This window comes from Rhinolophus sinicus, chromosome 10, assembly GCF_057876585.1.
Source record: "Rhinolophus sinicus isolate RSI-liver-muscle chromosome 10, RSI-T2T, whole genome shotgun sequence".
NCBI lineage: Eukaryota > Metazoa > Chordata > Mammalia > Chiroptera > Rhinolophidae > Rhinolophus > Rhinolophus sinicus.
In genome coordinates this window covers 14,770,863-14,798,258 of record NC_142510.1, presented here as the reverse complement: position 1 = coordinate 14,798,258, position 27,396 = coordinate 14,770,863, and the positions used below count along the sequence as shown (strand labels likewise).

At 62.6% G+C, this 27,396-nt stretch overlaps 1 protein-coding gene across 2 annotated transcripts in view; it reads right to left on the bottom strand.

Annotated features, from left to right (window-relative positions):
- PKD1 (polycystin 1, transient receptor potential channel interacting) overlaps positions 1-27,396 on the bottom strand; it is a 44,960-nt gene that overhangs the window by 1,855 nt on the left and 15,709 nt on the right. Inside the window, exons 4-44 of one of the 2 annotated variants that reach the window (XM_019713061.3) lie at positions 26,999-27,168; positions 26,021-26,692; positions 25,731-25,914; positions 24,700-24,920; positions 24,252-24,367; positions 23,720-23,846; positions 23,177-23,415; positions 21,907-22,662; positions 20,901-21,032; positions 20,530-20,705; positions 20,135-20,268; positions 15,911-19,527; positions 15,564-15,713; positions 14,319-14,462; positions 13,916-14,195; positions 13,619-13,832; positions 13,369-13,540; positions 12,876-13,028; positions 12,087-12,231; positions 11,386-12,006; positions 11,062-11,218; positions 10,522-10,774; positions 10,233-10,428; positions 9,105-9,275; positions 8,754-8,897; positions 8,455-8,665; positions 8,235-8,361; positions 7,125-7,241; positions 6,987-7,036; positions 6,566-6,750; positions 6,366-6,459; positions 3,357-3,475; positions 3,070-3,272; positions 2,800-2,994; positions 2,254-2,393; positions 1,729-1,841; positions 1,312-1,459; positions 1,087-1,212; positions 735-909; positions 281-571; positions 68-202 (exon numbers count right to left, since the gene is read on the bottom strand). In XM_019713061.3, coding sequence (XP_019568620.3) covers positions 68-202; positions 281-571; positions 735-909; positions 1,087-1,212; positions 1,312-1,459; positions 1,729-1,841; positions 2,254-2,393; positions 2,800-2,994; positions 3,070-3,272; positions 3,357-3,475; positions 6,366-6,459; positions 6,566-6,750; positions 6,987-7,036; positions 7,125-7,241; positions 8,235-8,361; positions 8,455-8,665; positions 8,754-8,897; positions 9,105-9,275; positions 10,233-10,428; positions 10,522-10,774; positions 11,062-11,218; positions 11,386-12,006; positions 12,087-12,231; positions 12,876-13,028; positions 13,369-13,540; positions 13,619-13,832; positions 13,916-14,195; positions 14,319-14,462; positions 15,564-15,713; positions 15,911-19,527; positions 20,135-20,268; positions 20,530-20,705; positions 20,901-21,032; positions 21,907-22,662; positions 23,177-23,415; positions 23,720-23,846; positions 24,252-24,367; positions 24,700-24,920; positions 25,731-25,914; positions 26,021-26,692; positions 26,999-27,168 — 11,773 coding nt within the window. Of the gene's footprint in view, positions 1-67; positions 203-280; positions 572-734; positions 910-1,086; positions 1,213-1,311; positions 1,460-1,728; positions 1,842-2,253; positions 2,394-2,799; positions 2,995-3,069; positions 3,273-3,356; positions 3,476-4,755; positions 4,919-6,365; positions 6,460-6,565; positions 6,751-6,986; positions 7,037-7,124; positions 7,242-8,234; positions 8,362-8,454; positions 8,666-8,753; positions 8,898-9,104; positions 9,276-10,232; positions 10,429-10,521; positions 10,775-11,061; positions 11,219-11,385; positions 12,007-12,086; positions 12,232-12,875; positions 13,029-13,368; positions 13,541-13,618; positions 13,833-13,915; positions 14,196-14,318; positions 14,463-15,563; positions 15,714-15,910; positions 19,528-20,134; positions 20,269-20,529; positions 20,706-20,900; positions 21,033-21,906; positions 22,663-23,176; positions 23,416-23,719; positions 23,847-24,251; positions 24,368-24,699; positions 24,921-25,730; positions 25,915-26,020; positions 26,693-26,998; positions 27,169-27,396 lie in introns of those variants that run through there. The other variant, XM_074322646.2, reaches the window with a different exon arrangement.

Sequence of the window (27,396 nt, the reverse complement as noted above, 5' to 3'; positions counted from 1 at the left end):
GGAAGGTGGCGTGAGTGACAGGCGTGCCTCTGGCTAAGCCACCCCCAAGGGACCTACTGTTACCTACCAGAACAGCCAGCTGAGCGTAAGCCACAGCGAGTACCACCAGGCCTAAGGCTGCGCCCAGGAGCTCCGGCAGGGCCCGGCACAGAGTCTTGCCAAACACCGACCACTGGCGCACGAAGCGCAACTGCTGGGCGGCCTGTGGGCAAGGGGCGTCAGCCGACCAACCCTGGCCCAGCTCCCCCAGCCCCACCCCAGCCCGCCGGCCGGCTCTCACCTTGACTAAGAGCAGGAAGAGCAGTGAGGCCGCCAGGCCACGGGCCACGGTGCTCAGCTGCGCGACCTGCTCGAAGCTGGTGAAGCGGCGCGGGCGGCGGCGCACGAAGCGCGTCCACTGGCGGTCAGCGGCTCCCAGCTGGGCCAGGCGCACGAGCGCGGCGGCCGCCGTCAGCGCCACCAGCAGCCACCTCGCCCAGGCCCCGGGCCGTGCCTTGCGCAAACGCCCCTCCCTGCGCCAGGCACGCGCCTCTGCCAAGGAGAAGTAGAGCGCGAACAGCAGCAGGCTCACCTGCGGGGGCGGGGCCGTCAGGATACACTGGGGGCGGGGCGAGCTGGGCATCTGCCAGGGTGGGATGGGATGGGGGTGGGGCTGAGGATGTGGGCGGGGTTGAAGGTGTGGGCGGGGCTGGGATGAGCAGCGCGGGAGGCGGGGCTAGGAGGGCGGAGCGTACCGTGGTGAGCAGCTGCAGCGAGAGGCCTGCGCTCAGGCGCCGCAGCGCGAACGGGCGGACGCTGAGGGCCGCCACGGCCTGTCCGGCAACAGGGAACTCGAGGCGCAGTGTGACAGCGGCGTGCAGCCCCACGGCCGGGCTGTAGCGCGTGAGCTCCACAAACACGGCACGGCTTCTGTGCGGAGGACAAGAATGAGGGGCGGGGCCTCCGGCGCGGCAGGAGTTGCGGGGAAGGGGAGGGATCAGGAGCTGAAAGCTGGGGGTGGGAGTCAACTGGGACCACTGATGGGGCGACCACCGAGGGCAGGGGAGACAGTGGCAGAGCGAGGCTGCCTGTCTCCTGAGCGCCTACCTGTTGTCGATCCAGTTGTGCAGCTGGAGGAAACCCAGCTGTGCGCGGCTCTCCTCGAGGCTCAGCCCCAGCTCCTGCACGTAGCCGCCGCTGTCATACACGGCACAGTAGCCCCAGTACCAGACACTGTGGGTGAAAGGCAGCTTAGGGACGGCCCAACCCTGCAGGCACCTGGGAGTCATGCAGAGGTGAGGGGCGCCTCGGGAGAGCTCCTTGGGTCCTCACCCCAGCAGGTCTGGCGCCGAGTAGGCCCAGGTCTCCGAGCTGTTGTGGGCAGCACTGCCCCAGCCAATGCCATAGTCGCTGGTGCTGAAGCTGCCTGCTGCTGCTGAACACGTGTGTGCCCCAGAACCAGGAGGGTCTGGGCACAGTGCTGAAAGCGGAGGGCCGGGGAGTGAGCATGACCAAACCAGGGGCACTGACTGTTCACCAGTTACCTGGGCTGAGCTCCAGTCTCCCTGAAGCCTCCCAGCAGCCCTGAAGACAGATGTCATGAGCTCACTGACAGAAGGAAACTGAGGCAGGGAGAGAGTAAAGGTCACACAGCCAGGACCCTGACCCAGAACCCAGCCCAAGGCTTCTCTTTGGAAAAGATCAGGGACAAGTGTCAGAGTGACCCCCACAACCCCGGCCCCAGCTCACCTTCCTGCAGCCGCACCTGCCGCAACCGTGTGGGCCCCAGCTCTGGGCTCGACTGGTTCCCGTGGACGAAGGGCAGCAGCACGTGGGACATCCACGGCCAGAACTCATCAGACCTGCCCACACCAGACACAGTCACAAGCTGCGCCCCTCAGCTCCCTGCCATGCTGGAGGTTCGAGGCCCAGGGAGCAGAGGTACTGCAGCCCTGCCGCAGCCCACAGGAGGCTGCCAGCGCCACCCAGGGGATGAGGCAGGACCTGGCTTCTCGAGCTCGGCCTACTGACGTTTGGGAGCAGGAACTGCTATGTTTCCCAGGTGCAGTAGCGTGTTTAGCAGTATCTCTGGTCTCTACCCATTGCCAGCAGCACCCACTCCAGTCCTGATAACAGAAAACGTATCGAGACCCTTCCCAATGTCCCCCGGGGCCTGACCTGGACCAAGGGCAGGATCAAGGTGGACCCTGGCTGGCATCGGCCCCGCCCTGGCCCAGCAGACAGAGGTGTACGTGTGCACAGGGGTGTCCGTACCGGGTGATGGCCAGGAAGGCCTGGCTGTCTAGTTCCTGCCTGATGGCGCTTTGCAGACGGTAGGCATGGCTGTGGCACGAGGCGTCCCCGTAGTTGGCCAGCAGCGTCACCAGCAAGAAAAGCATGTACACCAGGAGGCTCTGGGGGGCAGAATGGCCCTGGGGTGAGCCAATCCCAGCCTGGCCGCTGGGCAGGGCTTCCGGACAGCCACTGCCCATGGCCAGGGTACCTGGCACTGACAGAGGGCAGCACTACATCCTGCCAGCGGCCCAGCTGGGGAACAGACATGCCGTCCACTGAAGGCCATGGAAGTCATGCCCAGGGCACTGAAGCCGGGCGTGAGAAGGGACAGAGCAGGGACTGGGGCAGCAGGAGTCGGGGTGACAGGAAGGAATTGGCCATGGCTGCAGAGCCCTAGGCTGCCCACTGGAGGGCCTTCTGTCGGGAGGAGGGGGTGCATGGGGGTTCCTGAGAAGCGCAGGACCTGTACAGAGGCTGCACTGGCCAGGAGGTGGAGAGGGTGGGCAGCTGCTGGCCCGAGCTCACCCTCAGCATCCTGTGCAGCCTCTTGACCTTTCGGGCTTCCTCCTTCGCCAGAAAGAGCGCAAAGCCGTGAGGGGGCCGCACGCGGGGCACTCGCTCACTCACAGGCGTCACGGCCGGGCTCTCGACCAGAGTGTCATCCTCATCAGGGTGCAGCCGCTTGGCCACCAGCGAGAAGTAGAGGGCTTCCAGCAGGACCTGGGCCGGGGCTGGCATCAGAGGGGCCCACGAGTGCCTGAGGCTGACAGCCTGGCACCCCTGCAGCCCACTCACCTTGAGCGGCTCCCAACCGAGGAACGAGGCCAGGAAGCTGGAGCTGCTTGACAGGAGCCACATGACACTCACACCAGGGGGGAAGCTGGCGCCGACCCACCCTGACACCCCCACGGCCACAGCCACCAGCAGCAGGCTGAGACCGTGGGCCAGGAGCGCACACCAGGCTGGCAGCAGTCGCTTTCGCAGACCCTCCACCAGCCCTGGGGAGACAGAGACAGACAGGTGACTGGTGGGACCCAGAGAGAGAGGCAGGGAGGGGCACCCTGGAGGACACACAAGCGCACCTGTCCTGGAGAGCTTGGCTGACGGGGGCTGCTCCCAGGTCAGGCCCGGGCTGGGCAGCCCCCTCTCCCCCAGCCTCTGCAGTGCCAGCGTGTGAGTCCTCTCCCCGGGAGCGCTGGACCTGAGACACAGGAAGAGGGAAGCAGACAGCACTCACCTGTCAGCCCGCACGCTGCCACCTCATCTGTGGGGCAATTCCTTGAGCCTGTCTGGGCCTGTGCTCCCCCTTTACCCCCCACCCCCAGGCCAGTCCCTCTGTCCACCTCACTTCCTGCTCCCTGCATGGACCTTGCCCCACATGTCTGTGACCTGTTCCGCCTCTCTCCTGTCCTGCCACCACTCCAGCAGCCATCGCATCTCACAGAGCTGCGTCCAGTCTCGTACCACTGCGTGCGTTTCATGCCAGCAAACTATGAGTAGCTTCCAGTAAGCACTCCCCACGCCTCGAGCCCGCCCCCTCCAGCTCCCCACTGCACACACGGTACACAAAGGGCCGCTGTGCCGAGGCAGCTTTGTAACCTAAGCCTAGCGTTTGGACAAGAACACGCGTGTATGTCCAAATTCCAACAGTGCACAGCGCTCCATAGGGCCCAGAGACCACGCGTCGCTCAGTGCTACCTGCCTTCCCAGCTCCAGAGCTGCTCCCCTAGAGTATAAGAGGAAAGGGGGAGCAAGAAGAAAGGGAAGCAAGACCGGGACAGGCAGATACTGAGGAGACAGTGCACACACTTAGGGGGGTGTCCACACAGCTGTGCCCTGATTTCAGAGGCAGAAGAGAACAGGCCCCCAAATCCCAGTATGCGCCTGCCACTGAGCTACGCTGTTTCTGGTTTGTGCGTCTCCTACAGAATAAAAGGCACTATCGTCTACGGAGGTGGGAGATCAGAGGAAGCAAACGAAAACCATGTTTCTTGGAACTGACTATTTGTAGAAAGTAGCATAATAATAAACAGAGACCAGATATTTAATACCAGCCTTTCCATCATGCAAGGAACAGTAGTGGTAATAGTTACTTCTAGTTCTTTTTCTCCCCATGCATGTGTTTATATTTTACACAGGGACATAAACACATGTTGTATCAGGTCGGATAGCGGCTACAGCACAGAATACTTAGATTCTACGTCACACTCTAAGCTACGTGGGAGCAAAGACTGTGTCAGTGAATGGATAACACAATGATCCCTTCAGTCACTCAACAGGGACGTTGATCCCCCACTAAACGCCAGGCACTGTTCTAAGCATTGAGCGAAGAAAGCCAAGTCCATGCACCTACAATTCACATGCACCAGTGGGGGGAGCAGACAGTGTGGGCACTGCTTACTGCCCAGGGAGCAGGGGCGGACCCGGCACCAGTGGCCCGGGTCTGCATGGTGCGCTCGTGCCTGCGTCCGGTTACTGTACCTGACTACATTTGCACAGGGCAGCAAGGAGGGCTCTGGTTAGGGAGCATTTGAGAGAAGATCTGAGGAAGCAAACCAATGAGGCTCTCGTCTCGGGCAGGAGCAGCCCAGGCAGGGAGCGGCAGATACAAAACACGGAGGCAGAAGAGTGAGGGCCGCTGCAGCTGAAGGGAAGTGGGGAGCAGAGAGAAGGTGGCAGGAGAGCGCTGGGGGAGGCGTGGGCCATACCGGTACGGCTGGGGACAAGGCTGGTGGAGCCTGTGGGAGTGTCCCCAGCCGTGGTGGGCTGCCTCCAAGATGCCCCAGTGACACTTCTCTCCTAGCATCACACCCCTGCATAGTCTCCTCCCATGGAGAAACCACGAGGATATTACAGAATGACAGTGTGTGACTAACTGGCTGCTGCCTTGCTGTATCTGACACCCACTCTGGGGACGCCAGCTGCCATGTTGTGAGGACACTCAAGCTGCCCAGTAGTGAGGTCTAGACAGGGAGAAGCTGAGGCCTCCCAGAGACACCCAAAACCAAAGTGTTGCTGTCTGAATTACTTTAAGCACCGAGTTTTGGGGTAACCCATTATACAGGGACAGCTAAGCCATGCCCCAGGGAGGCCGTGACAGGGCCTGCTTCGGCATGCGGGCACTATCTGGCACAGCTCAGGGGGCCCTGGAACCTTCCAGGCAGAAGATGACGCTTGGATGGAAGGTGCACAGGCAGAGGGAAAAGGCTTGTGTGAGGAAGGATGAAGAAGGGAGTCAAGAATGAACCCAGGATTTCCGTTTTGATCAACTGGAGAGAGCACTGCCCTTCCCCGAGATGGGGCAGCCGGGGACTCAGCAGGGAAATCAAGGGCTCTGTGTAGCTGTTATGTCTGCGCTGAGCACTAGAACCCGCAAGAAATTGTTTAGCAGACAGTTGATGTCTGAACTGGGATTTCAGGAAGAGGGTGGGCTAGAGACACGTGGAGTGGCCAGCTTATAATTACTACCCAGGAGCTCCCCATGTTATAGTTTTTAATCAGTTGGCAATTGCTTCATAAAAATGCTACCATGTCATGGTTATCTGTCTTCGTAAAATGACTGGAGAAGCTTTCTCTTTTTCTCTGTATTCTGGGACAGTTTGTATATTTTAACAATTTTTGGTTGCTTGAAAATTAGAAGAGTTAAAAGGAATGGAAGATGTTAAAATAGATATAGTCAAGAAAAAAAGAAGATAATTCCTAATGAATCTTGCTACTAAGTTGGCAATCAGCCAAAACATTTGAAAAATTTTTTTTAAATGTAAAATCAAAATAGTCTCAAAAGAAAACAATGGCTATTTAAAAACCTGCCAATGATTTCTCATCACAGCCAGGCCCTGAGCCTCACACCGGTCACCTCTCTTCCTCAAATGTCCCTCATTCCTGCTGTACTAAAGGGAATGTTTGCTGGGCCCTGGGCAACCCCATGAGGTCCCCATGAGATGAAGGGCTCAGAGGTCAAACAACGTCACCCCAGCGCCATACCGGGGACATGGGGCTGGACCACACGAGGCTAGTCACATGCAGGGAGCAGGGCTTCTTGGCCTGGGCCCCCCCACCCATGCGTCCACCCCAGAGAGCCAGGCACTCACAGGCCAGTGAGCAGGTCTGTTTCCACTTGTGTGTCCTGGGTAGGGGCCAGGCTGCTGGCCCCTTCAGCCAGGACCTGCCGGATTAGGTCTTCATCTAGAGGAAGCAGAACGTGTCAAGGAGAGCAGGAGTGCCTTCCACCCCGAGCCTTGGAACCTCTCAGGGAGAACTAGTAGCTACCACCCTCCCCACCCCAGTTCACCTGACGCTGAGAAGTATTTGGCTGGTGAGGAGGGGCTGACCAGGGAGAGTCCATCTTCCTCTGGGCCCAGCGTGCGGCTCATCCGGCCCCGCGCCAGCCGTTGCAGGGTACTGCCCATGATGGAGGGGTCACTGAGCAAGTCTGGCCAACTGAGCGTGCCTTCGCTAGACGGCCAGCACACCAGGCTGTAGGTGACACAGGTCAGCAAGGGGAGCCCAGGGGAACACGTCTGCACACCCAGTCACACATGGCACGGGGGGCTTCTGAGCAAACACACCCCGGGACAGCATGTGAGAACACACAGGGCCAACAAACACTGGACGAGGACACGCGACACGGCACACGCCGCCCGGATCCCCATAACACAGCACACACACAACTGACCTACACCAAGGCTCACATTTTCTCTAGGCACCCCCACCTTTTGGAATCATCCAGAAATAAGTCATTTTTCATCTGTCCAGCAAAGGCCTATTGAGAAGCACAGACAGAGCCTCAGGGCTGCCCAGAGGCAGCGGGACCCACCCAGCCCAGGCAGGGCCCCTCGGGGAGCCCTCACCTCAGCACGGAGCCCAGGGAAAGTGAGGAAGGAGCTGTCCAGCACAGACGAGTCCAGGTAGCTGTCGATGTCCAGGACGTGCTGCCCTGTGGGGGTGGGGCTTGGGCCCCCAGCCACCTGCAGGGAGAGGCAAGCCGTCAGCGTCAGCGGGAGGGGACAGCTCCGGCTCCGGCTCCTGCTCCAGTGGGGGGGCCCGGGGGGGTTGCAACCTCCTGAGCAGGCAGAGTCTAGACTAGTGTTGCCTGAAGAATGTTCTAGAAGGGTGTACATGTGCTACATCTACACTGCCTGGTGTGGTGGCCACAGCCACAAGCTGCTGTGGAACACCTGAAATGCGGCTGCGGAAACTGAGGGGCTGAAGTGTCAGTTACATTTCATTTTAATTTCTGTTAATATAAATAGCTCTTTCCGGCTAACATCACTGGACTGGATGCCTGGCAGGCCGCCCTCTTGGTCGCACGTACAGTCCCTTCTTACGAGTTGCTGGGTTTGATTTGCTACTGTTTCGGTAAGGAGTTTTGCCTGCGTCTCCCTAAGGCAGAGTGGTCTGTGGTTCCCTCTTCTGCTGTCCTGGTCTGGCTGTGGCCTCAGGGCAGTGCTGGCCTCGCCGGTGAGTTAGAAGTGCTCCCTCCTCCCGTGTGTCTTTCAGTCAGTGCAGGACTGATTGGTGTGCATTCTTCTTTAACCACTTCGTATAATCACCAGCGAGGGTGTCTGGGCTTTTCCTCATGGGGGGTTTTAAATGACCAATTCTGCCTCTTTACTTCTACAGGTCTGCTCAGATGTTTTATTTCTCCTTGAGTCACTTTTGGTGTTTTGCCTTTCCAGGGACCTGTCCGTTTCTTCTAAGGTATCTAACAGGCTGGCCTAGAGTAGCAGTTCATGGGATTTCCTGATGAGTCCTGCTCGTTTCTGTGCCATCTGTAGTGATGCGTCCCCTCATTCATTCATGATTTCAACAATCTGTATTTCTCTTTTTCTCCCGGGTCAGTCTAGCAGGGAAACCTTGCTAATTTCCCCTCTTGGGCTGCCACACTGGATGGCACCGTCTTTGGCAGAGGCAATGCGGCCCGTGCCCCACCCCCGGGAGCTCCGTGGTCCCCAGCCCACCTTGCTCCGGGACATCCGGAAGAGGAACAGGATGATCAGGTAGATGGGGTAGACAACCACGCTGGACACGAGGCCGACGGCGATCGTGTCAGCACTCAGCGGGAGCAGACTGGACACGGGCCCCACACTGCATGGCAGGAGAAGAGACCTGGCTGGGTTAGGCTGCGAGGGGGCAGGAGACAGCAGACGGGGGGTCATCCGAACCCCCACGGGCACCCACCTGTGGGCAGCGTCTCCCACGACCCCATACCACACGGCATTGGCACCTAGGAAGAGGCAGATGAGGAGGACACAGCAGGTGGCCCGCTGGACGCGCGTGAAGCGGCTTCGAGGGGGCCGGTCCCATATGGAGAGCCAGATATGCTTGTCAAAGAAGCCACGCTGCAGCTCAGCCACCAGGAGGCGCTGGAACCGCCGAAGGGCCACCTCACCTAGGGAAAGGGCACAGAAGGGGCTGCAGGAGGCCAGGGGCGCGGGCACCTCCTCTGGCCTAGCCGGGCTGGAGGGGCGGGGCCTTACTTGCTGCCAGCACCTCCTTCTCCACCAGGCCCCCATTCGCCTCCGTCTCCACAGACAGCCAGTCGTTGACCAAGAAGAAGGTGCTGCGCGCGGTCTGCAGGTCCCTGACGATGACGTGCTGCAGGAACCAGGCGGGGCTGAGCCCTGCGGAGGGGGCGGAGCTGGGTCAGGGCTGGGGGAGGGGCGCGGGGCGGGGGGGGGGGGGGGGGAGGGCAGCGGGAGGCGCAGGGAGAGGCGGGTGGTGGGGGCGCAGGGTGCTGGGGCGCGGGGTGGAGGGGGCACGGGGAGGGCGCGGGGGGTCGTGTGGGGGGGAGGCAGGACCAAGGGGCAGCAGCAGGTGCCCCCCCATACCTTTGTTATCGTGCCACACGCGGATCTTCCACACGCTGCCCAGGCTGTGAGGGGTGGCAACCTGGAAGATGTCCAGGCTGTTGCGATGGAAAGCTCTGTCCCCATCCAGGTGCCGATGGCCGCTCCGGCTGTCTGCCCCGTACAGCATGATGCCCACGTGTGCTGTGGTACCTAGCGGGTGGCAGCGGAGGGGGCAGGACTCTGGGTTTGCTGCCCACCCAACACGTGACCCCAGCAAGTTTTCCCCTCTGTTGACCTTCATTCAGGTACAGGAGTCCACATTCTGCTCAGCTCTAATGAACACAGATCTCACTTATCTCAATTTGTTGAATACACACAGCCCCCTACGACATGATTCAAGTGTCAGTTACGATGGTATGTTAGCTGTGAGCAACTGTGTAAAGTGTGAACTTGGCTATGGCTCTCCAGTCTATTAGGTAAATAAGGGATGTACATCCCGACCGGTGACCAATCACGTCGCTTCCTCCAAAGCCTGCTGGTGACCTGTCACTGTGCACCTATCTGTTCCCACACAGACCACCAAGCATGTAGTGGGGCCACCTCCTTGTCTCCCTGTGATAAATGGACACGGTGTTTCACAAAAGAGGGGACTGGCCGGCAAAGATGAAAGCACAGCCAAGAAATGGAAAATGGTAACGCTGGACATAAAACACTTTAATTCCCTAGCGCCTCTAATGTTTTAAGCACATTGTACTGTTTCAAGCTACGCTGTACCTAACAATACATTTGTAACCGTGCCTGACGTCTCCTAAACACTGTTGTTGTCAGTGATTTTATTATCATTCAATCACCATTTCCCCCATGGAACGTTGAGCTCGCTTTGGCACACCTTGCACACGCGAGAAGGTCCCACACAACTGTCAAAAGCAAAACCACCCACGCCGACAGCTCCTGCCTCTCGCAGGAACCATCCTTATCCTCAGGAAGGATGGCGGCCTGTCCACAGGTCACTGCAAGGATTAACGAGCTACTACTTCACTCCACTCGGACTTCGGTAAAGTGAGCCCTTGTTTCACACCCCGATTACCATGATCACTACTAGGGAAGGTGGCCGGACGGAGCAAAAGAGCGGCCTGCGGGCTCGGGAGAGCGGGCCCTGCCCCTCACCTGAGCCTCGGCCCCAGCCGGTCTTGACCAGGATCTCATACTTGAAGCGGCCGCCCTTCCCACAGAAAGGGATGACGCGGACCCGGCGGACGTCCAGCTGGTCCAGCTTACGCAGGATCACAGCCATGACCGCATAGGTCACCAGGCACACGGCACACGTCAGCAGGACGATGTAGTTCATGCCCAAGGCCGGCTCCTAGGGAGACAGAGCTGTCAGGCCCAGGAGGTGCGGCCCTCACCTCACCGTCTCAGGGGTCTCGCCACCACTCAGGAATCTGGCGTTACTCACAGGGAAGATGAAATGGACGTGGCTGGGGGGCACGAAGAGGCTGGCTCCGAAGGCGGTGAGGTGGCGGGTGAGGCAGACGGCCTGGCTGGGCGAGGTCTCCTCCAGGGGCACGAGCCCCTCGGTCTTCCACATCATGTCCTTCTCACTGAAGTACTGGCACAGGGACGTGTACAGGCCCACGGACACTTCCAGCGCCGACCAGTGGAAGTGGCTGGTCAGGTTCAGGTAGTAACTCCCACCCAGGTCTCTGGTCCTGGGAGAAGCAGTGGGGAGTGTCACGGTCACACCCTGCCCAGCTGCGAGTCCCAAGTCAGGGCGGTGTTCTGGCCCAAACATCTCTCTGCTACAGCCTTGCTCACCGTGCACGGCCAGGCCCAGCCACCCCCCGTCATCTGGCTGCCACGCCTGCTCCCAGAGGGAGCCCACAGACCTCGGCACATACAGATCTGATCCCTCCAGCCCGCCCTCGGAGACCATCCCCACCCACGCCGAGTGGCGTGTCTGACCAGTGACTCGGTGCAGCCGTGCGCAGGCCCTCACCCCGGGGCAATGAAGAAGGTGTAGGGCCTGTGGTCCTCGCCTGCCAGCACCTCCAGGCTGATTCTCCTGCTGGCCGAACAGTTGTGCTCGTTGGGCCACGGTGCCAAGTGCAGGTAGACGGCCAGGTAAGGCTCAGGCTCCTCGGACAGGTAGTGCTCTGGGGGGGGGGGCATGTGCAAGGTCAGATGACCGCCCACCTAGAGGACACCCCTGGGAGCCCTCCTGAGTCGTCCCTGCTAGAGGGGCTGAGGGACGCCCATGCTAGAAGCAGCACCTGTTCTTCCCTGGCCCCCCACCGCCCAGGGCCCCATCCATGGCACCCACCATTCAGCACCGTGTAGGTGAGCTGCAGGTGCAGCCCGGCCTCAGGGTTGCTGTGCTCGGGGGCGACCACAGCACTGACCGAAGCCCGGGGCGGGACGATGGCGGAGCCAGCAGGGATGCGGTGGCCCTGAGCAGCCTGGTCGGAGCTGTTGGGCACCTTCACGGTGATGGCGCGCTCCGAAGCCAGCCGCCCGATGGGGATGTGGGTGCCGGCCTGCGTCTGGAAGGCCATGGACGCCACCTTGGTGGACACGGTGTAGTTGCTGATGTAGCCGAAGGGAAAGGGATTGGAGTCGACGAGGAAGATGAGCTGTACCACATCGCTGAGGTTGGACAGGGCGCCACTGAAGGCGGTGGGGATGGAGAAGTGGCAGCCGGGGCCCGAGGCGTTGCCCTGGCACAGCAGGCTCAGGGGGTCTGAGCGCTTGCCCTGCGCCACGATCTCCTCACCCGCCAGGGTCAGGGGCTCCTCGTTGAGCACTCGGGAGCGCATGAGAATGCACATGAGGGCCGACGACAGGTGGTAGGCCCTGGAGGCCACCATCAGGGAGGGCGGCTCAGCCCCCAGCTCTGAGGGCTGTGGGTCCTGCACGTCTGAGCTCGCCTGGTGGATGAGGTCGCCTGTGGATGGGGCAGAGGTCAGCAAGGGAGAGACAGAAGGAGGTGGGGAGCACCGTGCACCCCCCGGCCCTCGCCCACACCTGTGATGTTGAGGATGCTGTCGGCGATGGCGGTGGGCGTGCCGGTGCCTGCGGCCGTCTCAGCCTGTAGGACGCGCATCATGGCCTCCAGTTTGTGCAGTGTCTTCTTCAGGCACGAGCGGCACACGGGCTCCTTGCTGAACACCTGTGGGGAACCCGGGCACCGTGTGTAGCCTCGCTCCCACCTGGCAGCTCCCTCTTCCGCCCCTTGGCCCCGCTCAGTAACGTCACACTTGCTGTGATTTCAGGGGCGCCTCCCGGGCCGTGGCCTCCTGCCTACCGAGTGTCTCTAAACCACCCTCTGTAGGGCAGCCGGAGAAACGACCCCAAACGGAGTTCCTGTCCTGTGCCTCCACGCTGAGCGCCCTTCTGGGGCTTCTCCCTACCCACAAGCAGAGCCCAAGGAAACATGGCCCTGCTGGTCGCCCCCAGCCGCACACGGAATCACAGAAGCCACGTGGCAGACAGACAACCCCCACCTGGAAGGCTCTCTGCTCCTTTCTCCTCTGTAGCAATCTCCCCCACCCTGAGCACAGTGCCCTCCACATCAAGACTGTGCCCAGCCCAGCCTGGCTCCCGGGTGAGTGGCAGGAGGCCACTGATGGCTGCAAAGCCAGATCAGGTGTGACCACAGGCCCGAGGGGGAGGGCACACGATGGCCTCTGTGTCAGGCTGCTCCTTACGCCCTGGACACCTATGGCTCCTACTGGGGTCGCCCAGAAAGGTCATGGCTGGCCAGACACGGGGTACGGAGGCCCAGGGCTGCTGCAGGGCCAGGGTCCCGCCTACCGTGCACTGTGCCAGCACTGCTGCGATCTGCTGGATGTCGTCCACGGTGTTGACCCTCAGGGAGACCAGTGTCTCTGTGACGTTCTTACGTATCTGGGCTCGCAGCTGCCACCTGGAGTCTGGCTCAGCCGCCATGGCCAGGGCCTGCTCGTACTGCGGGTGGAGGGCACAGGGTAGGCATCAGGAGGTGACGGGCCGCCCCACCAGCAGTGCGGGTGGGCACAGTGCAGCCTCTCATGGGCAGCAACATGAGGCCTGTTCCTTGAAGGGCGAAGGGAGGCTTTCCCAGGACCCCTTCAGGGGCTGGGGCACAAGGAGAGGTGACGTGGGGAGGGCCCAGGGAGGGGTCTGTTGAGAGGAATCATTTCAAATAGGGTAGGGATTTTGGATGTCGGGAGCCAAGGGCCCAGCCCTTTGCCGGGGAGCAAGGACCCTGTCAGGAGCACTGCTCGGGGCCCACTCCCGCCCGCGGACTGCAGACCCGTGCACGGACCTCATTGAGCACAGTGATGAGGGCCAGTGAGTACTCAATGACGTGCTGGGGGTCGGCCTGTCTCAGCAGCCGGGGCAGCATGCTCTCCGTGAGGCTGTGCAGCCAGGGGGTGAGGTCTGGGGGGCCACTCAGGGGGTCACCCGGGGGCTCTGGCAGGGTGATGGCCAGAGACCTGCACACAGAGGCCGTAGGTGAAGAGACAGCAGCCCGTGCTCCCACCCCCCAAGCCGTTCCCAGGGGCCCTGCCCACCTGTTGAGGGCGACCACGGCAGCACCGAGCTGGTCCTGCACCACCACGGCCAAGCCCACCTCGAAGTGGGGTGCAAAGCCGGGCGGCAGCACAGCCCCATAGGTGGAGAGGCTGCCCTTGTAGACACAGAACTCCTCGCAGTGGCCCTGGCGACAGCGCCGCAGCAGCAGGGCATACACCAGCGGGGCGCTGGGGTCCTCCGCATCCTGCCAGCCTGCAGACCCCAACAGTGTCACTGCAGCTCCTCCACGGGCTGTCATCCCGGCCACCTGCCTCCCCCAGCCGGGCCACACTCACCTGCACACTCGAAGTGCACCTTGGTGGTGAGAGCACGCACAGCATCCAGCGGGAAGAGGCGGCAGGAGCCCCCCAGGGGAGGGCGGTTGGGGGAGAGGCGGATGGAGGCGCAGCCCTCCTCCTCGCCAGACAGGCCCAGCACGGTGAGAGTGAAGGTGTAGCCCTCGCCGTCCCGCAGCACGCCGCGCCGCACCACCAGCCGCATGCCTGAGCTGCCCGTGGAGGTGGTCGTCTCATCCAGCACCAGTGTCTCGTTGCTGAAGGTGCTCGCTGCCCAACGCTGCGGGGTGCAGATGGGTGCTCAGGGGCGAGGCTGGCGCTGCTGCCACCTCCAGGGCCTGAACACGCCCCCACTGGAGCCCCGCCCCCACCGGAGCCCCGCCCCCGGGCCCACCCAGCTCACCCCTCGCTTGGAACCCCCACTGCAGTTGTCACAGCGGCCTTCCAGGTACACATAGGAGCTGCGGCTCACTGCGTACACTGCCTGCGCCTTGCAGGACACACACTCCAAGGACACTATGGGCACCTGGCCACTCCGGATCAGCACCTGGGAATGGGGCGGGATTATAGAGAGGCCACGCCCCGAGACAGGACCGCAGCTTCTGGGGCCGAGACCTCATCTGCCCAGGGCAGAGGGGCGGTCACGGGCCACGAGAAGGGCCTCTCCCTCTGCACGTGCTGTCGCCCTGCTGGGAAAACTCCCTTCTGGGCCTTGCCAACTCCTACTGAGCCCAAAGCCCAGGTCCCCAAGCGATAGTGAGTCCACCCCTCACCCAGTGCATTAATCTTGGTTTGTGTGTCCCAGTCTAGGGTGGGTAGGGGGTGTCATCTCCAGCAGCAGAAACTACAATGGGCTTATTTTCTGCAGCATCTGGGGCCCAGCTTGGGCCTGACACACAGGAAGGAAACGATATGTGCTCATGTATCAATGCACGCCTGGGGTTAGGACGGCTGTGCTGGGTGAGGAGGGGGGGGGCCCCCTCAGACAGCTGAGTTGGGCTGGACCCTGCCCCGAGCTCCCACCTCACCAGACTCTCCCTCTGGGCAGGCCCCCCTCCCTGGGCAGGCCGTCAGGGAGAGGCGTGGCAACGGGGACTGACTCCCCATCCCAGGTTCCAGCAAAGCCTGGCGCACCTGCTTCCACCAGCAGGCCCTGTCCAACAGCAGCTGGAGTGGCTGCCATGGGGTCACTGCGTGGTGGTCCTGACCCTCCTGGCCAGTCCAGTGGAGGGGAGCCGTGCCCATGGAGTGGGGAGAACAGGCCCTCCCAGTTCAGAAACAAGGATAGCCACTCAGGGAGATATGCTTTCTATTTGCCTTTGTGCTGTTGGGACAGTTTTTCATAAATCATGACAGCTGTGCAGCCCCTCTAAGGTTTGGAGCGCGGCCCTAGTCCGTTTAGAAGGAAGCAATGTGGAAGCAGGATGTCTTGTTAAACAGAATTTATATTAAAAGTAGTAACTTAGAGGAGAACCGACAGCTTCTGGAAGCACTAACACCTAGAAAACCTTTAAAAAGGGTGTTTGGCGCTATCTGCAGCAAGCGGCCCTGTACTCTCAGCCCTTCCTGGCAGCGTCCCCCCCCCCCCCCCAGCTCGGGCCCTTGGCTCCACCTTGCTGGTGTAGGGCCATGGCCCAGTGGCACCCACCGTCTGGTTGGTGGACTCCTCCTTCCGTCCGGCTTTCCACACGGTCAGGTTGAAGGTGTACTCCACACCAGCTTGTAGACGCTCCCGCGGGATGGTGACCACGCTGTTTCCACGGGGCCCAAAGTTCAGCGCACACCCGCCGGTCTCACTCTGTGGCCCACAACAGGAGCAGTGAGACCCTGGACCGGACACAGGGACAGGTGGGGACACCCCTCCCCCACTGGGAACAAGCCTGCCAGGACTCAGCCAGCAGGTGGACCCCTTCCCCATGCCGGGCTCATTAGCGCAAACTGAGTGGGGCTGGAGGACACCCCCCCTTCAGCCCTGAGCCCCACTGTGGGGCTGACCTGCGTTGAGGCCACGCAGGCCCAATGGAAGCTGAGCGGGGTCTGGTCGCCATCCTCCAGGTTGGGGTCGTAGGACTTGCTCCCGTCCAGTACCAGGTCCTGTGTGTCTGACCACACGCGGTACGAGCCACCCTCGACAATGGGCACCAGGCGCTCAGGGGCCACTGTCACGTTGGCCTGGATACTCTGTGCCAGTGGTGTGTCCCCAAACGACACCACGAACACAAAGCAGTAGTGGCCCACAGGCAGTACCAGGCGAGGCACCACCAGCTGGGGCCGGCTCATGTCTACACCGGGCAGGGCCACACGGGCCATACGCCCAGGCCGCTGGCAGCTGGCGGCACGGTACACCTCCCAGCGGTACTCGGTCTGGTAGGTGACACAATCACGCAGATCGACGTGCGCCTCCAGGTAGTTGCGCTGGGAGCGGCGCATCAGCACCTGCGGGGGCAGCGCCACATCCACCCTGGGCTCCCTGCAGGCGAGCACGTGGACAGTGACGGTGGCCTGCGCCACGAAGAAGCTCACCAGGTTGGAGGCGTTCACCTCCACGCGGTAGTCCCCGGGCTGCAGGTAGGAGTGGTTGGCCCAGGGATCGTCTGTATCCTCTGCCGGGGCCCCGTCCCCAAAGTCCCAGTGGTAGGCCACACGCCGGGGGCTAGGACTCGTGGCGGCCTCGAACCGGGCTGAGCGGTTGGTGAAGCAGCGGCCACTTCTCAGAGCCACGTGCTGGATGACATCCTGGACCTCGACCACAAGTGTGTGGTTCACACCGCCCAGCTCGTTAAAGGCGCGCACGTGGATTTCCAGCAGCCCCGCAGCCACGGGGGTGTAGGTGACGTCGCGGCCGGACAGGATGACCAGCGAGTCCCCCTGGACTTTCTGTAAGGAGAAGTACCACGCATAGGCCACGCGGGACCCCCGCTGCACCCGGGCCGTGAAGTTCCTCTCGGTGCCTGTGGCAATGCCTGGTTCGCAGCAGTTGGGCACCTGGAGCCCACCCACGGCCTCCAGCACCAGGATGCGTGCCTGCGCCTGCGCCCGGCTCACGTGGTTCTCAGCCTGGACACTCACCACATGCTCCCCAACCCGGGGGAAGCTACGGGAAAAATGGGGCCCTGGGAGCACCTCAAAGCCGGCCCCGCCGACCTGCAGGCGGAAGCTGACAGCAGAGCCAGCGGCCAGCAGGATCTGAAAATGGACCAGCTGCCCAGGCTCCGCCACCTTGCTGCTGGCCCACAGCACCAGGCCCACCACAGGCTCCTCCACCGTGAGGTTGTGTGTGGCTATGACCCAGCTGACCGCGTTGGAGGCGTTGAGCTGAACAGAGAAGGTGCCGGCATCAGGGAAGACCACGGCGACGTGCTGGCCGTACCTGGTGCCACTCGGAACAGCCCAGCACCAGCTCACGTCGCTGCCTGAGGCCAACTGCCCCCAGAAAGGAACGGTGGAGCCGGCCACCACGAAGCTGCCCTCCAGCTCGCCGGCCCTGACGCTGAGGCCACTCACGGGCACCTGCACGACCACCTCAATGGTGGTGTTGGCCATGCCCAGCTGGTTCCTGGCTGTGACCGTGACCAGGTATAGGCCAGGGCTGGGAAAGGTGTGAGTGGTGGACGGCTCCGGGGTCTCCCAGCTCAGCCCTTCCTCCAGGGACCAGGTGTAAACGACGCTGCTGCCGCCAGCCAGCTCAACATAGAGGGTGACGCTCGTGTTGACAGTGGCTGGGTTGGGGGAGGCGGCCGCAGCCAGCCACCCCACAGGCTCCACGAAGTCCACGGTGCGGTTGGCCATGGCACTGCCCAGCATGTTGGTAGCCCGCAGGTGGACATGGTATGTGCCAGCCTCGAGGACAGTGAGCGAGAAGATTTTGCCACTGCCAACCAGGGTCGGGCCGCCCTCCCGCTGGGCAATCCAGCCATAGGAGATGTTGGTGCCGTCTCTAACCACAGCCTGGAGCTGAAGCGTCCGGTTAGTGGGGAAGCAGCAGCCACCACCGCCACCAGCTACCTGCAGCCCCTCGATGCGCTGCAGGACGTAGACAAAGATACTATCCTGGGCTGCGCCCACCTCATTCTCAGCCGTGACGATGATGTTGAAGGTGCCCACGGAACGGAAGGTGTAGGAGATGGTGGGGCCTCCGGGGATGGGCGTGCAGCGGTCGCATAGCACCCAGGAGTAGCGTACGTCGCTGCCCGCCTCCAGCGAGGTGCTGAAGCTCACGCTGCCATTCAGGGGCACCACCGTGCGGCTGGCATTGACGCCAAGCCCCCGCACACGCTGCTGGACCGAGACGTTCAGCTGGGCCTCACCACGGCTCACCTCGTTCCAGCCGGCCACCCTGATGGTGAAGTGGCCCGTGCTGGTGTAGGTGTGGGTAACTGCAGGGCCCTCCAGCCGCCCGCCGTCCCCCAGATCCCACAGGTAGGTGGCGGGATGCCCGCGGCCCACGGTAGAGAACAGGTAGAGTTGCTGCAGCTCCAGCACACGGGACCCATTGACCCTGATGTCCGCGAGCTCCACGGGCTCCTGCACCTCCACAAGTGCCGAGTCATTGGCAGCTGAGATGTTGTTGGATACGGCAACTGTCACCAGGTAGGAGCCCACGTCCCAGTAGGTGAATGTGGCCTCGGGGCCACCAACACAGGGTGCATCCTCGGTGCCAAAGTCCCAGGTGTAGTGGTAGGGAAATGTGGGCCAGGCGAGGGCCTTCAGCCGGGCCTCGTCTCCGAGCCGCACAAACTGCCTCTCGGGCAGCAGGGTGACATTGCCCACCTCGGGCTCCACACACACGCTGGTGAAGTAATGTGCCTTGTTCACGTGGCTTGACAGGACGAGCGCCAGGGGAAACGTACCACTCCTCGTGAAGTTGTGCTTCACCGTCGGGTCCCCCCAGATGGTCGTGTTGGATGAGCCGTCCCCGAAGGTCCAATCGAAGACGTAGTGGGAGGGGTCCCCGGTGACGTGGGCCGTGAGCCGGGCCTGGGGCTGTGCAGGTATGCAGGCTGCAGGGTCGATCCACAGCACCTCCAGGACAAAGACCTGCACGGGCAGGCTCTGGGCCAGGTGACCAGCGGGGCTGGACGCAGCCACGGTCACCGTGCAGTTCTGCGCCCGCAAGTACACGTGCTCCACCGCGGGCTCGGGGCCCGTGAGCACCGTGCCATCCCCCATGTCAAAAGTCCATGTGACGTTGTCACCCGATTCCAGGGTAGCGCTGACCACCATGGGCGCTCCCTGCTCCACTGCCGGGCTCAGGCTCACGCTCAGGCCACGGAGCTCCTCGAAGACGTGGACATCAGCACATGCCACCGCACTGCTCACCGTGTTGTTGACCTCCAGGCGGACGTGGTATGTGCCCCGCAAGGTGTACGTGTGGTTGACCATTGGCTGGTGCTGTGTCACGGCAGGGGAAGAATCCCCAAAGTCCCACGTGTATAGGACGCCCCCGGGCGAGGGCAGCGGGTGTGGGGAGAAGGTGATGGGCTGGCCAGCCACCAGGACAGCGCTGCCCACAGCCACGGCCACGGCAGGCAGAGAGGAGCGCACACTCACAGGTACCAGCTGGGTCAAGTTCTCGAAGGCGTTGGACACAAGCAGGGTCAGGTTGTACTCACCTGGGGGACAGGCGCGGAGTGGGAATGGGGCCAGGACCACCACCCCGCCTGCTCAGCACAATCCCTCCCTAACCCCGTGACGGCTGTCACACACAGGAGCCTCTCAGGAGGGCACAGCAGGCCCCCGCTCAACACGTGAGCGGGACACACCCTTGGGTCCCACCCCGGGGGTCCCACAGCGAGACATGTGTGGGTGCCATCAGCATGGGGCAGGACACAAGGCTACAGCAGAAGCATGACAAGAAGCGGACTATCTTCCAAATATGACCGCACTCGGGTTAACAGAGCAAACGCCAGGGCAGGGCAAGCATTGTGGGGGCCCCACAGTTTACTTTGCATTCTGTGCACTAGACTTCCAGAATTTTCAAACTAAAAGATAACCCCCTTTGCCCCCACAAAAAGCCTCAGAAGAGGGGACAGGGGTCCAGTTTCTGACCAGCAGACGCAAATCACGGGGTTCAGTGGTCTAGTCCACTCCTCACCCCTGGACATCCCTCCTTCACCCTAGTAAGGCCCTGGGCCTTAAACCCAAGCTTGCTCGAGGGGGGGCTGCCCCCAGGACAGAGCTTGCCCAGTGGGGGCTGGCATAGCAGTGGGCCCCCCTCACCTGGGGAGGTGTAGGCGTGCGTGGTGGTGTGCTGCACCAGCACCTGGGCCACCGTGGGGTCTGGGACCTGGAAAGACTCGTCGTATGGAGGCTTGAACTGGCTGATCACCTGCTCGCCGTCCCCGAAGAGCCACCTGGCAGGGCAGGGGGCAGGCAGTGAGTGGCTGGAAGGATGGGTGGGGAAGGCCGGCCACTGTCCTGGAGGCGGGCGTCCCCCAGCCCGGCTACAGTCACCCTTTCCTTGTACCTCCACTCAGGGACCACCCAGCCCCGCTGCAGCGGCTTCCCCTTCCCAGGTCCTACATACAAGCACGTCCTGGCAGACGAGGAGGTGGGGACTTGGGGGCTGGGGGGAACCTGGTGCCCCTGCTCCCCACTGGGCCTGGCACACTTACAGAAAGGCCACCTCCACGGCCGAGTCAACCAGCACATCAGCTGCCAGTGCCAGCGTGGCATTGGGGGGCAGCACAGGTGGCGCTGCAAATACCCGCAGGCCCCGCATCCTGTGCATCCGCTCCACGGTGACGTTGTAGTTCACAGTGACGTTGCTCACGTGGTTGGTGGCCGTCAGCTGTGCAGACAGGTGGACGTGAGCAGGTTGCCAACAGGCTAGGCCGCAAGACAGCGTGGGCAGAGCCCCACCCTGCACTCGCCCACGGCTGCCGTGCGGTCCTCAGGAGCAAAGCAGCACAGAAGGCAAGGTGAGCGCTGGCCACCCGCCTCCTCCCCGCCCCTGACTCCTCCCCACCCCCCAGCCCCCACCCACCGAGAGCTTGAAGATGGCAGCACTCTGGTAAATGACATTGAAGACCACGTTGTGGAATGTCAAGGACTGTTTGTCATCGATGGTCCAGCGGAAGACCACGTCCGAGCCGGCCTCCACCACGGGGCTGTACCTCTGCAAGAAGAGAACGGCGTCGGCCAACAGTGACCCTGCCCCAGGCCCGGGTTTTGGAGGATCAACTCTGCCCTCACTCCCTCTGCCCGCTTGGACACGTCTCCCTGTGGGGCTTCCTGGGAGGACGTGAGACAGCGTGGTGGAGGGGGAAGGTAAGAATACGGAAGAGGAGGGGCGCCCCAGGGCCCGCCACCAGTGAGGGAGCCACGTGGTATGGGGCTGAGCTTGGGCTCAGTCACACCTTGACCTCTCTGGACCTGTTTCTCTACCTGCCATCTCTGAGTCTATACCCCCCTTCCAGGGCTCCTGCACAATGCCATCTGACAAGGCACGTGAGTCTCCAAGGGCCACCCTGGCTGGATGTTTACTGCATCACCAGATAGAACAGGTGTGACCAGGGGAAGCTAGCGGACACAACTCTACAGTGGCAGGGTCAGCAGAAACAGCCCTCCTAAAGGCCCCTGTGCAAAGCGTGGGCACCCCAGGCCAAGGAGAGCCCCTTCCCGGGGAGCACAGACAGTGGCCAGCTGGCATCAGACCCCACCTGAAAAAATGCTCACTTTAGACAGGTGGGAACACAGCAGGAGCCCTGAAAACACCTAGGCTTGATGAGGTCAGAGACGGGCCAAAAAGTTTGAGTTTGTTTCATGAGAGAGTGGAAAGAAACATTCTCAAAACTACTGCTCTAGCGGTGACTTTTCACTAATTTAGAAATGAATGACCCATCTCAGGTACCACCTAACAGGATCTGCCCAGTAACCGACCACTGAGCCGCTTGGCCCAGCAGCCAAGCTCTTTTCTCACAGGGAGGGGCCGGTCTCTGGGGAAGCACCTTGTTTCAGGAGGGCTTGGGAGACCTTCCAGCCACACTCACCACCAGGACGCCCTGCAGGACGCGGGCCTCGGGGCTGGGCATGGCTCGGAGGCCGCAGATCGGCTCCTCCGCCTTCACCCACAGGCTGAGGTTGGCCCGGCCAGCGCTATTCTCCACCACGACCTCCATTGCGTGCTTGCCCTCACTGAGCCCGGGCAGCGCCAGCACAGAGAACAGGGTGTCGTTGGCCTCACTGGTACAGCTGGACACGAGGGCAGCCACCGAATCTGGGCAGGTGGCCTCGAAGGGTGCACTGATGTTGCCCCCAGGCCAGCACACCATGGCTGTGGCATTGGCACTGGAGTCTACCTGGAGCACCAGGGTGGAGCCATTGGTGGACACGTAGAGGAGGCCATCATCAGGCACGGGGTAGATAACTTGCAACCCGACCACTGGAGGCAGCACGTCAAAGCCGCAGGACAGGTTGCGCCCGGACACGCTGTTCCCCACCGAGGCCCGGACTTCATAGTGCCCAGGCTGTCGTAGCCCTGGGTTGGGTGTCAGGCCCAGCAGGGGGGTGAGTCGCTCTGTGGCAGCGAGCAGCCGCAGGGCACAGGCCTGGCCAGCCCAGCCAGCCTCCAGCTGAGCGGGCAGGCAGGCCAGCCAGGATGAGACACTGGTAGAAAGGTATGGGGGCTCGGGGCCAGCACGGCCGAGTGCCGGGGTGCAGTGCAGGAAGGCGCCCGGGCCGGCATCGTGCTGTAAGCTTATGAGGTCACCAGGGAGCAGGGGACCATCCTGGTCATGGAAGGCGACCTATAGGAGAGGGAGGTGGGGCTGTGTCAGGTCCTCAATGGGCCACCAATGGTCAGGGGCCCGCAGGGGAGCACTGGGCCAGGGGCTCCAACAGGGGGGCAGGATCCTCTCACGGTAACCCAGACTCCCCTACAAGGGTCTCAACACCAATCAGTCACTCACGTACCACCAAACTGCATAGGGCCCCCACCTAGGCACTCATGGTGGGGACAGCCTCAGGATGCAGGCAGGGGTAGGGATTCCCTAGACAGGGGAGGGACACTATGGCCAAGACTTGGTAGGAAGGAGCCAGACACATCAAGAGAGGTAAAGTGAGTCCTCCTGAGATAAAGGCACAACAAGTGCAATGGCCCTGGGGCAGGAGCTTCTCACGTTGAGATGAGTGAGGGCTCTAATGAGGCCGGGGGTCTGCTGGGCTATGCGGAAGAATCTGCACTTTGTCTGTGTTTAATGCGAGACCCAGATCTTGGGTGGCAGGGGTAGGGCAGACGGCACCCAGGCCAGTGACACACACCGAGTACTGGGCAGGGGGACCTGCAGGCACAGAGAAGAGAAACTCCCTCCACAGTGTGTAGGAGGCCCACGGCTCTGATGCAGACCCATTGGCACATGTCCGAGGGTGGCAGGGGGTGTCCAGCGGCAGGCAGACATTGGATCTGGGGCACCAGAGACCCTCTGGCGTGCACGCAGGGGCTGGCTCAGTCCTGTTCTCCAAGGACCTACTCTCGGGCTCACTGCTGTTGTCTGGGACCCCTGCAAAGAGAGGAAGGGTGTCAGAGGCCCTGATTTGCTAACAGGCCACAGTCTGGGACACCCACTACTATACGAGGCCCTGCCAGGCAGTGCCCCCAGCCCCCACCATCACACCCCTACCCCTCCCAACACTGGGCCTGCTGACTGACTCAGGAAAAGCTCCAACCCAGGCAGGCCACAGTCTCTGTGGGTCCTACTCTGTCCACTTTGAGTCTGGAAACCAGTCCAGTGGCCAAGGGACCAGCAGACATTACAGTGCAGTGCACCCAAGCCCCCCAACTCCCACCACAGGACGGGGTCCCACCTGCTCCTCCCACAGGCCGGTACACTTGTAGCCGCATCTGGGCAGGCCGGCTGAGCTCCTGGGTCCCAAACTCGGCAGTGGTGAGGAAGGCTTCGTGGCTCAGGCCCAGGCCCGGGAACACCATCACCTGGGGGGGCGGGGGGGGGGCTCAGCTCTACAGACCCCGGCCCCCCGCCCCGGCCAGCCAAGCGGGGAAGGAACAGCCAGATGGGGCTTCATGAGGCCCCCACGAATTTCACTCGGGAGGAAAAGTCAGGTTGAAACCATGTGTGAGCAGCCAGCCCTCCACCATGGCTTTTTTAAAAAACTCCAGACACCGAGAAAAGGTTTGGGAGCAATCAGAGCTCTCCCAGGTACTGGGACGGGGGCTTCTCCTCCCTGCACGATGGCGCGTTTGGCAAACCGTCGCTACTGGGCACAGAGGATGTTGCAAAGGCCCACACAAAAAGCAGCCTGTTTTTAAGAGGCACAAGCGCCCAGGGTAAGGGTGACCTCCAGACTGCGCCCTGAAGCAGGGTCGCGGCCGGCCTACCTCCACACGCTCCAGAGGGGCTGAGAGGGCCTCCTGCTGTGCCAGGGGGCTCAGGGGTCCCTGCAGGTCTCCACTTGGCGCCCCCACGAGGAAGTTCTCCGAGTCCCACACAGGGCCTGGGGTGGCGAGTGTGCAATGAGGTACTGGTCCCAGGCCCAAGAAGAGAATGTAGGGGGCCAGGGTGGGACTGAGCCACCTGGTGGCGGCCCCTCCAGCTCCCTCCCCCTTTGTCTGTTTCCAGTGCAGGCCAAGCCCAGGATGACAGTAGGTGCTCAGCAAACACCTAATGAACACTGACAGGCTAAGGAAGGAGCCCAGGGCGGGGAGGAGGGGACAGTGTCCTGGCCAAGGGTGGGAGGAGCTCCAGGGTGGCCAGGGAGACGTGTGTTTTGTGGGGGGCAGCTGCCCTGGTCCAAGGCAGAAGGCGCTCCCCGGCCCCCCAGCGCACCTCCAGGCCGTAGCTCACAGACGTAGCTGTGTGACGCCGAGCACAGGTCCGTGTTACACTGCCCGGCGGGCCCAAGCCGCACACAGCGCTCTGCCGTGGCGGGGTGTGGCTCCCCTGGCAGCCAGTTCTGGCAGCTCTCCAGGCTAAAAGCCTCGCCCTGAGGCGACGGGCCCGCCTCAGCACCCTCCACAGCCGAGAAACCAATCCATACATCCAGGCTCCTGCAGATGGTAGGGAGGGCGGAGACTCAGGGGGCTCCCCAAAGATAGGCACCCCTCTGCCCGCCCACCCTCTCTCTGGAGGGCAGGCTCCTCACAGCAGCCCATCAGGTGGGCCCAGTCCCTGCTTCCTACATAGGGAAACCGAGACTCAGAGACAAGACCTGGTGAGCACGGCCCACAGTAGTGCCCACCCAGCTGCCCATGACATGGGGCTAGGGGCCCAGTCAAGGGAGCTCTGCCTCAATCAGACCCACATCATGTCCTAGGGGGAGGTCCTGGGTGTGGCATGTGGGGACCAAGACACCAGCACATCAGCCCCCAAACGGGCTCTGCCAAGGTGGAAAGACCCTTCTAGAAATAGGGCTTATAGACACATAGCTAGGGGTGGAGACAGACACAGGGACAGGCAGGGGGAGAAGGATAGGGACAGACAGAAAGGCGGGGACAGGGAAAGGCACAGGGAGAGAAACGAGGTGCTGTGGTCAGAGCCAGGGCGGGGCCAAGCTACCGCCCATTACTGGGTGACTTTGGGCAAGGGCCTTGACTGCCCTGGGCCTCGGTTTCCCCTTCTAGACACCGAATATGTCCAGGGTGGGATTTCACAGTCCACCTGGCCCCTTCCCACACAGGGACCGCAGGAGGTGGACATCTGGCCTCTGCCACCACCACCCCTGACCAGCCATGGAAGGTTCTGAGGTCTCTCCAGCCTCTCTTGTCTCTCCTCCTGACGGCCTCAGGCTCTGCCCCCACCCGAGTGTCCTGGGGACCCCCCTCCAAACCTCTCAGCCTCTTGGGGGTGGGGGCAGGCACCTGGTGACCCGGGAGACCAGGAAGTGCTGGACGGCAGGACTGTCCACCATGGCCAGGGCGGCCCCGGCCCAGGCCCGGCACTGCTCCTGCGCCTGCAGCCAGGCCACCTTCTCTGCCACCAGGCGGTAGCAGTGCCCGTTACCAGGGAAGACCTCGGTGTCAGAGGGGCACAGCGGATGCACCACTGGAGGCCGGCAGGCAGAGAGATGGGGTTATCAGTGTGTGCCCACTCAGGACACTGCCCCGTGTGCCCCCGACCCTGGGGTGACCGGGGCCCAGCAGGCACCCACCTTGGGCCGGCGCCTCGCCCAGCGCCACAATGTTGTAGGTGGCCGCCAGGCCTGAGCCGCCACGGTTTCGGACTCCGAGCTCGAGGGGTTCATCAGTGTGCACCGAGGCTGGACACACGAGCTCCAGGGCCGTCGGGGCCGCCTCCACCTGCACTTCTGTCCCCAGCTGGGCTGAGCCAGCCCCCAGGGCCAGCACAACTGTCACTGGATAGTGCCCGGGCAGCACATAGCGGTGAGTAGCAGCCGGACCAGCAATGTCCACCTCGGGGGAGCCATCGCCGAAGTCCCAGCGTGTGGAGCTGACAGGTAGCGAGGCAGTGACATGGAAGGCCGCTGGCTGGCCAGAGGCCAGGGGTCCATGGGGCCCCACCAGGGTGGCCCCCGGGGAGGCAGGGAAGACATTCTGCAGGAGGGTGGGGCTCCTGCAGGCAGGGGCAGGGGGCAGCGGGAGACCAGAGCAGAAGGGCAGGCAGGCGGAGGAGGTGTTAGGGGGCTGGGCCACCCCGCACAGGCAGTGGCCCTGCTCTGAGAGGGCCGCAAGGCCCTGACCGGCCGAGAAGCAGAAGGCACTGCAGGCCTCGGGCACCAGCGGGCTCTCATGGGCAGCTGAGAAGGCTACCAGCGTCACGGCACCTGTGCTGTTGTCGGGGAGGCAGGCGACATACTCCTCACCTGGAAGCGGCAGACAGCTGTCTCTCAGCCGCCATTCTAGATCCCAGATCCCCCTGCCCCAACCCCCGGCCAGTCTCCCCACCCGCCACCCGTCCGGTCCCCCTGACCCAGGGGCCTTGCTGCACCTCACCCGGTCAGTCTGTCTCAGCCCTGTAATTATTCGCCAGTGTATCTGTTGCCCAGGTCCCCCTCTTCTACCCCCCCCCCACCCCCCAGCAGGTGACTCCTGAGTGCCTGTCGGGTCCCTTCTCAGCCGGGGTGTCCTGCAGGGAAGCGCTGAGCTGGCCCTGCCCCACCTGTACTCACCACAGCCGCCATCAGACAAGGGGACCTGGAGGAGGGGCCGGCCAGCCAGGGGGCCAGGCCCTGCACAAGTGGCCGCCTCGGGCTGCACGATACGGACCCGCTGCTCTGCTGCCCAGCGCGGCAGCCACGCCAGACCGCAGTCACACTCCAGCGGGTTCCCGCTCAGGTTTCTGTGGGAGGCAGGGCCGGACGCTCGGCGGACGGTGCGACAAGTATGGGGGACCAGGCCTGGCCTTGAGGAAGGGTCTGGGCCGGCCTCACCCTGGGGAGGCCAGGGCCCCACGACATGGACAGCCTCCCACCACCCCTGTAGCAGCCTGCCAGGCCCTGGGTGGGGGGCTCCAGCAGGCAAGCACACAGTCCCCCAGGGTCCGGTCTCACACGTGTGGAGGCCACGG